This window comes from Lucilia sericata, unplaced genomic scaffold (assembly GCF_015586225.1).
Source record: "Lucilia sericata isolate MDLA Ls3-8-SP2 unplaced genomic scaffold, ASM1558622v1 Contig000002F_arrow, whole genome shotgun sequence".
In the NCBI taxonomy this organism is placed as follows: domain Eukaryota; kingdom Metazoa; phylum Arthropoda; class Insecta; order Diptera; family Calliphoridae; genus Lucilia; species Lucilia sericata.
This window is the reverse complement of record NW_023994043.1, coordinates 1,311,413-1,324,976: the sequence shown is the minus strand read 5'-3', so window position 1 is coordinate 1,324,976 and position 13,564 is coordinate 1,311,413. Positions and strand designations below refer to the sequence as shown.

Below are 13,564 nucleotides of genomic sequence, written 5' to 3'. Positions count from 1 at the left end.
AATTATTAACATCTCTAAAAATGACTTTATTTTACAAATTATTTTGTAAAATAATGTTCTAATATGATTTGGAAAGTTTTTCGAAAAACACAACCGATATTTAAAATTACTTCTCTAAAAAATAACAATATATAGTTATATTGCGCATTTAACTAACAATTGACATAGATACAGATGTATCCATATAATGTACAGATACATACTATGTTTGTCTATATTTATGAGGGAATGGATAACAATTGTTAAAAATTACCAACAACAACAACACATTTCTTTCTTCTTTAAACTGTAATTTGATTTAAGTCATTCGAACATGCGGAAAAAACTAAACAATCTTAAATAATTTTAAAAAGCTGATGTCATTTCGTTAAGTTTTGAAAGTAAGTGCGAGAGAAAATAACATCCATACTACATAACACAGAAATTACCTTTTTTTCTAAATTTTGTGATTATTTTTATTACCCCCCAAATGTTTGTAATACATACATACATATGTATGTAGAAGTAAGAAATTATAATCAAGTTTGGTCGACCATATGATACCCTACACCAGTTATGAGTATATTTAAAATGTTTTCTTATTATTTAATTTCATCTTATTTCCGATATATTCGAAACGGGCTTTATAGAGGGACTAGGTCAAATATGGGCCGATCTGCTCAAAAAACAATTATATATGACAAATTTCATTTACTAACGTCAATAAGATAACTATTTTCGTTCCAGTGATTTTTAAAGGGAACTTTGTATTGGTGCTAGGGTAAAATGAAGGCCTATCATTTCGAAAATCGGCAGTACTATTAAGGCTTATATAAAACTTAGTTGTGCGGAGATAGTAATATATTCAACATAGTCATGATCTCCAATGCTACACGCAGAGAAAAAACATGGTTAGGACAACAATTCTATGTTTTTCTGTAACAAAGTTTTGTTTTCATAACCAAATAACAATTGTTATTTTTATTGAATTTCATCAATATTGCAGTTACTGTTAACATTTATATCTTTATGGCAATTATAAATTTGAGAATGATTCACAATTTATCAACTATTTTCAATAGAATACATCATTGAGACAAAAACAGCAAGAGTAGCAAATATCCTTCCTTTTATAATGGTGTAGGGTGTAATAATTGTATGTTTGCAAAATAATAGCAAAATGTTTTGAAATTAGGTTAATATTATTTTTTATAATTATTCTACTATTATTTTGTAATTATTTGTATATGTGGTACTTATGTATGTATGAATATTGTATCAGAACACATTGAAATTCAGGTTTATTTTTAAGATAAAACTAGTTTTGTTTTTTTCAATTAGTTATATTTTGAGAATAAATCTTTTAAAAACTACTTACGTACGTCAAATGTGTTGAATAATAAACTTTATAAATGAAATTAATTGAAAAATTTGACTGTGACCTTAAAAGTGCTCAGACAACATCTTAACACAGACCCTCCCTATATTATGTTCTACATGAGTTTGATGTTAAAATCATGTTTTTTTTTTTTGGTTATATATACTAAATGCCTTATTCATAAATAAAGTTTATTTTATAAACACTTTATAAATCAAATTTAGTATGGATATTTTGTTTTGTAAACCTTTTATGAAATAAAATGTTGTTTATAAATAAGGGGTTTAGTATATTTCATTATTTTTCTTAATTATAATTATTAAAATATAAATAAAGAACTACAGACAAAACGGTGTATTTTATAAATTACTAGCTATACCCAGTGTGCTTTGCTACCCTAAAAGCAATATAAATAAAAAACCCACTTAACGATTTTGAAGATTCTAACTACAATAGTTTTCCAGATTTACAATATGTTTACATATGAGAGATGTCAAGCACATTATTGTAAACTCGCCAATTTCTATCTATCTATGAAAAATTTGAATAATCTATTAGTTTCACAGATATACCAAATTTTATATTTAATGCATATATGTGGTGCCAAGTTCCCATTGAATGTCAAAGTTCTTCATGTAAAATTTGAAGATTTTAGCTCTAATAGTTTCCCAGATATACGAATTTTTCTATCTAACACATGTGGGGCTTCAAGTCTACGCAGATGAAAGTCCGCCATTTTTTCTTCAAAATGTTCAGATGAATATTAAAGTAATTTGTGCAAAATTTTAAGAATCTAGTTCTATTAGTTTCACAGATAAACGAAATTTTTTATTTAATTCATATGGGAGGTGCCAAGTCCCCCATTGAGAGACCGCCAGTTAAACCCTATTGTTCAGATGAATGTCAAAGTTCTTCAAGTAAAATTTGAAAATTCTAGCTCTAATAGTTTCTCAGATATACGAATTTTTCTATTTAATTCATATAGGGGCTTCAAGACCCCCCCAGACGAAAGTCTACTCTTTTTCCTCCAAAATGTTCAGATGAATATTTAAATTATTCGTGCAAAATTTGAAGAATTTAGTTCTATTAGTTTCCCAGATAAATTAATTATACACCACTTTAGTGGGGAGGGTATATTGGGTTTGTGCTGATGTTTGTAACATACACAAATATTCGTCCACCTTAAAGTATACTAATCGGCTTAGAATCGTTTTCTGAGTCGATTGAGCTATGTCCGTCTGGCTGGTTGTCCATGTAAACTTTGTGCGCAAGGTACAGGTCGCAATTTTCAAGATAATTGGATGAAATTTGGCACACACCTAGCCCCCATACAACAGAACCCCCCGAAAAGGGCTTCTGAGCTCATAATTATGTTAAATATACCTGTGTATTGATAAAAAGCGGCACAACTAAGTTTTATACAAGCCTGGATGACCTTGTCAAATTTCATAGAGATCGGGCCTCATTTGACCCTAGCTCCCATACAAAGTCCCCTTCAGAAAATTACTTGAATGTCCAAAATTATATAAAGCCTCTTTCAGAAAATTCGTTTTTCATCCATAAATTGCTTAAATGTATTGGACAAGGTAATAGAAGATGAATGCTTTATTATGAAAAATAAATCACATTTAATATTCATAACTGGTGTATCATATGGTCGGTCACGCCCGACTATACTTTCTTACTTGTTTTTGTATTTAATTTATATGGGAGGTTCCGCTTCCCTGGATCTTAAAATTTTAAGATTCTAACTGTAATAGTTTCCAAGATAAACGCATTTTTGTATTTAATTTATATTGGAGATACCACGCCCCCTAATGCTAGTCCGCCTAATTTTTGTCCTAAATAATCATATTGACCCTAAAGTGGCTCCAACAAAATGTGAGGACTCTAACTGTTATATTATCTGAAATATACATATTTAATATTTACATAATATGGGCGTGGCTCCTCGCCCACTTGGAATTTCAAAATAAAAAGTAGCCTATTACCTATTCCAGACATATAGGAATACGCTGTGAAAATTTGAAGAAAATCGGTTCTGCCGTTTAGTGATCTATAACGTTCAAACATATAAACATACAAACACACACTCATTTATATATAATAGAAAAAAGCAAAAACAGTTAATTATAATTATTAATTAAAAAATTCCACAAATAAAACTTTTAAACCTCAATAACTTCAAGGTCCAGGTGAGTATAAAAAAAAACAACAGCAGAGAATTCGACGAGAATAGTGAGACAAAATAAAACAAAATAAAAAACTTCATTACCACAAATGCATGCATAATTACCTAGAATTACTTCAAGTTTTTGTTTGTGATATTAATATTTATTCTTTTTGCTGCATTTATAAGTAATATTTTACACTTAGAGAATTTTATGAAGAAATCGTTGCATTTTTAAGATTTTTCGAAATACCTCTATGTCTTGTTATTAAAAAATATTACAGTCAAAGCTGGAATTTTATTAGAAGATTTTCTTAACATATAAACAAACCATTCGACTTAAATCACCATCCCTGGACTAAAACTACAGCTACAGTCAAGCTAACAGACAGAGGTTAATATATTACAATTTTTTTTTTATTAAACTACTAGCTGTGCTTACTTACGACTGACTAAATTATTGATATTATTGCGTGAGTCATCATGGTAAAAAATGCAAAACCATTAAAAAACACAATAAAAACAAACCCGTTAAAAAACCCATCTTCCTTAAGATTTTTGGTTGATTGTTGAAAGCCGAGACATACTTTATATAAATAAGAAAGAGTGTGGGATATTTAACCGCATTATTTTTGTGGTTTGACAGTCAGAATTTCTTATACTTTTATATTACTGACCACAACTCATTATGGCACGAGTATTACTCTCATTTATTTATCAGCGTTCTTTGTTTTATTTCTTTTGTAATGTTGTTGTGTATCTTAAACAAAAAAATCTTGAAAATACTTTCAACATTTTGTAAGAGGTTGGTTTTCTGTTTACAAGTAGTCGCTGTTGTAAAAAATAAAAACAAACAAACAACCAAAACAAAGAACATATGTTTACTTATTTCGATTTTATTTTATTTCAATTTTTTATTTCGTATAAAAAAAAACACCGATACTTTTTTTTCAAACATACACATTTTGTTTTGTGTATTCATTTCTTTTATGTGTGTATTTCCCTAAATTGTTGCATTGACTCATTCAAGTTCAAAGAAGAAAATAAAGATGAAACATTTACTTTTTATGCCACAATTCGTGGAATAAGTTTCCACTTTATGTCACATTTTTTTGCAGTCACAGTCTTGCAAAACTACTCTAGTTAATGCGATATTTTTGTGCAATATATTTATTATTTTAGTTTTGAGTAATTTGTTTTCCCCCTACGCAATAATTAATAGATGGGAAGGAAGTTTATTATTAGTTAATTTTTGGTGTGAAATTACAACAATTTTTACATAGAAAATTTAATACAGACATTTTCATCTAGAATAAGTCTGAGGCCTCCTTTGGCATTTCCCAAGGATATGCCAAATATAAATATGACTCTTGGATGAAATCTGAATTTTTTCGCTATTGCAAAGCAATACCAGGGCTGAGACAGACAAAGCGTTTTATAACACTTTCAAAGTGCTTTATAACCAGCGTTGCCACTCACAATTTATTTTTCTTTCCAAAGTTCCGACAAAAAACTACCAAAACGTTACAAAAACTATCAAATTTTTCCTTAGGAACAATTGCTTCTGTTTAGAGTTCCATTATTTTTAAAACTAATATGTAATATATAATACAATGATTTGTTCCAAAGAATCAATGGTTTACTTTTACGTAATTAGAAAAAATTTCCAAATACTTTGGTACTATATAGTTATGAAATACATAATTGTTGTTTTCGACAAAATTTGTACCAAAATCATTCCCGAGAAAATTGTGATAGTATTATATTCGGCTATGACGAATCGTATATGTATATCCACCATCAGCATCTATTGTATAAATTGAGGACTTTATGGATAAATCCTTTTATTTTACTACGGTTAACTAATTTGCTATTTATTGATAATAAAATTATTTTTCTTAAAAGGGACTATATGGCTGGAATAGGATCAATCGTGGACCAATCGACATAAATTTCGGTTCTTAAAAAACTGTTTCAACAGTCAGACGGGTGGACATGGCTATATCGTCTTAGAATCTAATAAGAACCTAGAAAAAATATATACTTACAAACGGAATCACAAAATGAATATACCCCTAATATTTTTATACCCATCAAAAAAAGATTGGGGTATATTAATTTTGTGATTCCGTTTGTAAGGTAGTAGACCCACCAAATTATATATATGTACATTCATGAATCTGGCTTCTTAGAAAAAAATAAATTAGTGTGGCCTCCAGTAGTTTAGTGGTTTATGTTATAGTCAGACCTGACGTCGTGCGTTCGATTCTCAACCAAACCAAAAGTCATTTCAGAGATTTGAAACTACCAATTTTGGTCCAATTGGACCAAAGTGGCAACGCTGTTTATAACACATAATAAAAGCGATTTCAGATTAATAGCGGAATTACTTACTGGAAATTGTGGCCTTAGATACCAACAATTCATTCCAGGCAACTCTATAACGAGTCTTTGAAGATTCTATGGCCTACAAGAGGAAATCTCAGAACTTGTTCTATGTAACTGACCATTATTAGGGTAACACAAAGCCTCTCGTACCTTTAACAGATTTCTAAAGAAAGTGGCATTCCCGTCTTTAAGATCTTCTGAAATTATATATCGTTTAGATCAAGTATGTAGTACTGATCGTTTTAGAATTTAACAAGAACATAGATTATATAAATAGTTTAGAAGATTCACGGTGCGACTATTTATATGGTGGCGGGGAAAAATTACGTCAAATCTACTCTCCTTTTAGGAATCTATGTATGTATTTAGTCGACATTATCCGAAGTTGTGCTATGTACACAAACGCACATTTGAATTTTTTATACTTAAATAACATTGTAGGATGCAAGATTTTATTTAGTTTGTCTTTTTTCATTATTTCCATTTAAGTGTCATTATGAATCATAAATCTTTTATAAAATTTTTACAAAAAAACTTAACTTCTTGACATGCACTCGAAAACTGCAAAAGAGAAAAAATCAACAAAAATTATGAGACAGCAATTAATTATAAATTTAACGGTCATGTTTTTGTTTTAAATATTTGAAATGTATATGTACATACATACTATACATAGATATATGCATACGTATGTACATATGTACATATGTATGTAAATATTTCAGTTTCTGTCCCTGCAATTCGTTTGCTGTAAAAGTTATTTTTTTTTGTCTTACTTTCCGGAAGAATTAAAAATATGGTAATACAAATAAGTATTTTTATTTAGTTTTCATTCTTTGATTTATTTATAAAATCTTGGCAAAAAATCTCAGATTATCAGTGCTGAAATTGTTGTGTGTACATTTTAAAGGTCATCAAACTTTGACAAGGCTGTTTATGTTTTCTTTTAATATTATCGAAATACTCTCATATACGTCACTTGTTAGGGCTTAACGACAAATAAAATAAATAAAAATAAACTGAAGATAAACGCTAAACGAGCCCACAAACAAAAGAAAATTTCAATAATTTTTCAAAACATACATTTTTAATACGATAAAATTTGCCAATTTTTCAGCACACGTTTAATAGGCACAGGGAATGAACCTCATAATATGGACAATACGAGGTAACGAATCGTTAGGATTCTTCAAATTCCAATATTAAATATAAATTTTAATCATCGGACGTGCCCGATCGCATACCAGACACAGAATATGAAACACTGATCGCATATAGAATGTATTGGTTACGCGGAACATAACAACAAATACCTGTAGGAATCCGTTGCTACACGGATGGCTCTAAATTGGAGGACAATGTATGCCAGGGGTTCTATATTGAAGACCCAGAAGCTGATCTAAACCACCTAATCACAACACTAGCTTCCAGACAGAAGTCCGATAAGCTCTAAACGAATACTTTTTTACATCATATGTGTACCAGGCCGCTTGGATGTAGTCGGAAACGAAAGAGCGAATGTAATAGCTTTAAAGGGAAGGGAGCTGGAGTTAGGTAACTTGACGGACGCAAAACCATTTGACGCAATGAGGTCAGAATTGAAAATATAGGTGAGAGAAACCCATAAGGCCTCTTGGAACAATGAAACGGTGGGTAGAAGGCTCCTCAAAATGAGCAAGTCTGAGGTTAGTATGTTGATATATACGGGCACAGCTATACACAATTGGATGTTCGGATTCAGACGAATGTAGAGCATGTAGAGAGGACAGTGAGACTCTGGAGCACTTTCTTTTTGCATTTGTCTGGCTTTCGTCGAGATTAGATCCAAATATCTTGGGAGTAATATTATTCCGAATAAACCTCCCTCACGAACACTGTTTGGAAAATTCTTAGGAATTAGGTCCAGGAAACAGAGTTTCTGAACATCGGACGATAATACATTCAGTGAATACTATATAAGGTTTTTGCTTTTACCAACAAACCTTTTTCATGAATATGGAACGTACAACAGGCCCGATAGTATCAGAAACTGGCAGAACTTCATTGAACCAAAATTTCAGAAAAGAAATAATATCCACAAGACATGAAACTGGTTCTAAAACTACAAACATATGGGCAATTCCATACGATTGTATGTGACGTTCGTACGCCTTCAGAGTGATATAGATTCGGTAAAAATGGGAGTACTTGGAAAACAATATTGACATTCTGCTCCATTCTGAGAATACTACATTTGCAAAAGGAATCATCCCATTCGGAATCTTGTTTTCCGAAATATGGATTAAAATATAGCGATATCGTACGTGACGAAAAACGGAAGTGTTTTCAAAGTACATGTAAATATTTAAGAAAATCTGGGAATTCTGTAGGTGTATCTTTTTTGTTTTAATTTCTTAGTCCATAATTTTTAAATAAAAAAAATAATATAATTTTATAATGAACATTTCTGAATATCATACGTGACACATCGTATGTGACATATTTTTCTCCTGATTTTTTTTTAGGTTATAAAACATATATTTTGGAAATATATGCACAAATAAAAAGGAGTAGGAAAGTGCAGTCGGACATGGCCGACCTTTATACATGTTTAAGCAATTTATAGATAAAATTAAAAAACAGAAGTTATATGAACCGATACTCATAAAATTTTGGGGTTGGATTTTTATTCATATAAAACTTATTTGTGCCAGATTTTATTATAATACTAGTGCTTATAAGTGAGTTACGGGCGTTTAAGTGTTTTTCTGAAATTAAACTTTGAATGGAACTAGGGTCAAATGAGGTCCAATCGTTATGAAAATCGCAGATCTGCCGATTTTGGAGGGAATAGTATTATAATTAACAGAATTATGAGCTAAAAAGAGATATTTGAGGGTCCGTTTGTATGGGGGCGAGGTGTAAAAATATACCGTTTCAAAAATTTTCAACAGTCTTCATCTTTGGTGCTACAAAAGATCATACACCAATTTTTGTTGAATTATCTTCAAAAATAGGGGTTTTATTTTTTCAGTCCCTTTTCATGGAATTGCCCAATGTATGTATAAGATTTGATTTGCCTTTAGGACTACTTACGAAAAACTTTCTAAATGTACCGAAGTACATTTATAATTGATCAAACATGAAAGAGAATACAAATTTAGATCCTTAATGTCAGACACCAATTAAATAAATAAATTATTTTAAGTAAAACTATAAATTAACAACCAATTAATTGTAATTCATTACAACTTGAGTGTACATTTAAAAAAAAAGTTGATTATTTGTTCTTTATGCATTCAGACATAATGTTTTATGTTGCAAAGAACTTCCGTGTATGTGAGGAGACAAAAATGCAACATTAATTTTATTAACTTTTGGAAGAATTGAATTTTAAACCATAACGACGAAAGCCCGTCTGTCTGCCGGTTCATAAATAATAAATTAAATAAGTTTCATGTAAAATATTAACAAATTTTTATTAATTTAATTATAATTGAAACGTTAAACGAAATCTGCAAAAAATAATAATAAAATAAACGACGCACAGCTCGTACGCGTACAGAATTAATTCAATTTAAAACATAAAAAAATTAGCCAGAAATAATTGAGGGAATAAAATGAAAAAACTGAAATATCCACTCAAAACTACAATACGAACTGGATGTCCATAAAATATACAACAAACCAACACTATAAACATAATCAAATTTAAAAGCAATTAATTCAACTAATAAAATAAATGAACAATGATGGACAAATATGCACAAAACAAAATTAAAATAAAAAAATGGTTTAAAAAAATATAAATGTAAATAAATAAACGGGCGGACAGACGGGGGCTGACTGAGACTCCCAGAGATATTTTTATACTACAACTAACTGACCGAATGTTTGTGTAACGAGTGTTGAAAGAATTTTAATCGATTGTCAAATGGTACGTCTGGACGCAACAGTGAACGAAGGAATGAATGAACAAATAAAAAAAATATAGTTTGGTTCTGATCTGAAAGTTGTTTGCCGACAATTTATTCTCGTTTGGAGTACTTATTTCCATGGTAATGGATTTTCGCTTTATATAATGTTATTGTTATTTTTTATTTAAATTTAATTTGTTTACTTTTAAGGAGTAAACAAATAAACATTCATTCATATGCTGGGGACATAAACACATAAGTTTCCATTGGTTAGCCATGGTAGCCCTTAAAAAAATTCTTATTTTTATACAGAAAATTAAAAGAGTTAATTAACTATATAACAGGAAATAACCGTAAATGAAATTCTTAACCAGAGGGGTACAATGTTACTAAATTTTAATTTAAATACATTATATGGACATTAGGTACATACAAAAAAGTTTACCTATCATCAACTAGGATATCCAATAATAAATATAGAAATATTTCAAATAAACTAAAACTATATAGACCAAATTTAAAATTTCTTGGAATAATGAAACGGTGGGTAAAACCACAAATATCCTATGGGGTGACCCTGATGAGAGCAAGACGAGAAATCTCCTCAAAAGTCTGAAGTTAATATGATGGTACGTATTCTGAGTGGACACACAGGATTACGAGCACATCTATACAAAATTGGACGTGCGGATTCAGACGAATGTAGAGCATATGGAGAGGACAGTGAAACTCTGAAGCATTTTTTTTGCCACTGTCAGGCATTCGTCGAAATTAGATCCAAGCATCTTGGAAGTGATGTTATTCCGGAAATAACATTCCTGACTAACACTGATTGGAAAATTCTTAGGAATTACGTCCAGGAAACTGAGTTTTTAAACATTGAAAAATAATACATTTAGTAAACAACAGGCCCGATAGTGGCCTAGGTGTATTTCTTCGGATTTGATACTAATTTAGTCGAAATGTTTTTGTTTCAAAGTGTTGCTTAATTCTCGTAAAAAAATATAATATTATTTTCGAGTCCATAGAAAGTTAATGCTGATAATACTACTTAAAACGAAAACATTTAACCCTTGCAAAACCGAACGCAAAAATCTATTCTATGAAAATAATTTTGCGATTTTTATATCCTATATAATTTTAGTGGAGGGTATATTGGGTTTTCTAACATTTTCTGAGTCGATTAAGTTCATGTAAACCTTGTGCGCAAGGTACAGGTAGCAATTTTCAATATAATTAGATGAAATTTGGTACACGCGCTTTTTTGGCCCAAGGACGAAAATGGTTAAAATCGGTCCATTATTTCACCTAGCCCCCATACAACCCCCCGAAAAGGGCCTTTGAGCTCATAATTATGTTAAATATACCTGTAGATCGGACTTCATTTGACCCTAGCTCCCATACAAATTCCCCTTCAGAAAATGGCTTGAATGTCCAAAATTCACATATAAACACTAAAATCGCAATGAAATCCAGCACAAATAAATATTATGTATATAAAAATACTTAAATGTATTCACAAAATTTTATCGGGATCGGTCCATATTTGGCCCAAGCCCCCATATAGACCCTCTTTCAAAAAATTAGTTTTTTGTCCATAAATTGCTTAAATGTATCGGAAACAAGGTTAGATTGAAGATAAATACTTTTCCGCATTCTATGTGTCTGTCAAAAGAGAAGATTCATAGTATTTGTATGCAACAAGTACAAAAGCTTAGGATGCCTTGGCGCGTAGAATGCTTAAAGTAGATCTATTTCCTACTTTTATGAGTGTCACAAGCGGCGCAAGAACATGACAGCTGAGTTTGACAATATATATTCCTTTTTAATGTGTATTTATCAATTTTAATAAATTAAATCGAGTTTAATGGTGAAAAAATAAATATAAGCTGCAGAAGAACACGAAGTTCTTTATAAATAAAACATATAACTTGAAGCGAAGAAGGTATAAAAAGCACGCAATATTTTGACCTGAAAACGCGTAGTGTGGACCTCAAGCTTTAGACCTTCTTAAGAAAACCTTTATGGTAACTAAATTTGCAATAAAACTATGTAATATGATATAAATGAGATTTACTAAGAAATAAATCAAATATTCCAATATATTTTTTCGGAATAATTGATTAGGTTTTCCAAAATAGGTTCTCTCAGTCATTAATAGGGAAAATCCACCTCTACTTTAAACAATTGTTGAACACAAATAAATAAAGCAAAATAGCGTATTATAATCAGTATTCGATATAAATTAGTTTTATCAATCACAGTAAAAAATTACTCTGAAGTCGGGGATTAGTGGGCCTTTTTTAATAAAAAACCTTCTCAGAGACAAGGCGACATGGTTTAACATTATCTCGAATTTCGGGGTTTAGTTTTTAAGAAATAAAAAGGAATCTTCTCATATTCACATTTCTTTTGAACGAAAACATTATTTAAAAGACTGTCAATTGGGAATATATACAATGGGACGTGTTAATTATTGATATGACTTTTTCGTTCCACCTTAAATGGGGAAGATTTTCTTTTCCTTATGTATGTATTTGTTTTTCTGGTTTTCTATGCAACTATTTGCTTTTGTTGTTGTTATTTTTCGTTAATATCAAGTTAAATATTTGTAGACGATAAATTTTGAATAGTTTTCTTATATTTTTTCGAATGTTATATTTGTTGTTGCTGCATTTTTTGTTGGTGTTGATGGTATATGCATAGGTGGTGGTGACAAACTTACCTCGAGGTACGCATGACAATTGTGTATCCAAAATATGAGCTTCGAGTTTGAGGTTTGAAAAATTTCAACTGGGGTCCAGTGATGACTATTTGTGGCTTTGGTGCATAGTTAAAGGTGTGCGTTGAGGTTAATAAACTTATAAATAGACCACATAAAATTAAACATTGCACTTGGAATATTTGAGCAGACATTTTTGATTTTTTTTTTCTTTTTTATTATTATTACTTTTCTATTCTTCTGGAATAGTGAACACAAAAAAGTTACTTATTGAACACTAGATAATATTATTTAATTTTCTTATCTTATTTTAAGAAAGTAGAAATTTAGAACTTGATCACGTTTTATATCGTATATTATTTTCTTTTTTTGAATAAATTGATTTTGATATTGTGTATTGATAACTTTGGTTTCATTTCGTAATTGAATTTTCTGTTTTTTTTTTTTTTTTAATTTTTTAATGCCAGTGAACACAGAAATTATAGAAATTTGTCATTTATATTTAAGCACTTTTTCTCCTCTTCCCATGAATTCAATCCGAGAATCGGATGTGGATTATTATAATCTCATTTATCACATTCAGTAGATATTATTTTATTTTTTTCGTATTTTAATTCATTTATTTTATATTTTTGTTTTTCACGCACTAAATTGTTACTTAAATAATTTTTTTATTACTGCTGTTAGGTTGAGTTGTTTAGTTTAGTATGGTGTAGTTAGTGGTGGTGTCGTTTGCTTGTTTATTTCACTGTTGCTGTTGTTGTTGCATATACTATTTTTATACTTTAGACACAATCTTGTAGATTCAATTTATACGTATTTATCTTGAATATGTTTTTCTTTTTTCTTGGTTGTTTTTCTCTGCTACACTTACGCGTCAGTCAGTCCATTTAGTTACTATATATTTTAGTTTTAGTTGTTTTTTTGTTCGCGTACATATTCATATAAACACTCCTCACTAGTGCTACTTACTTCGCCGGCAACCGAAATCAAAATAAACATCAATTGTTTTGTCAGAAATGCTTAAGCTC

General features: G+C 30.1%; 1 protein-coding gene across 1 annotated transcript in view; it reads right to left on the bottom strand.

Moving 5' to 3' along the window:
• Positions 1-13,521, bottom strand: part of LOC119612738 (integrin alpha-PS3-like) — a 29,323-nt gene extending 15,802 nt beyond the window's left edge. The window contains exon 1 of the mRNA XM_037968625.1: positions 12,537-13,521. Coding sequence (XP_037824553.1) covers positions 12,537-12,727 — 191 coding nt within the window. The 5' untranslated portion in view covers positions 12,728-13,521. The remainder of the gene's footprint in view (positions 1-12,536) is intronic.
• Positions 13,522-13,564: the final 43 nt, after the last annotated feature.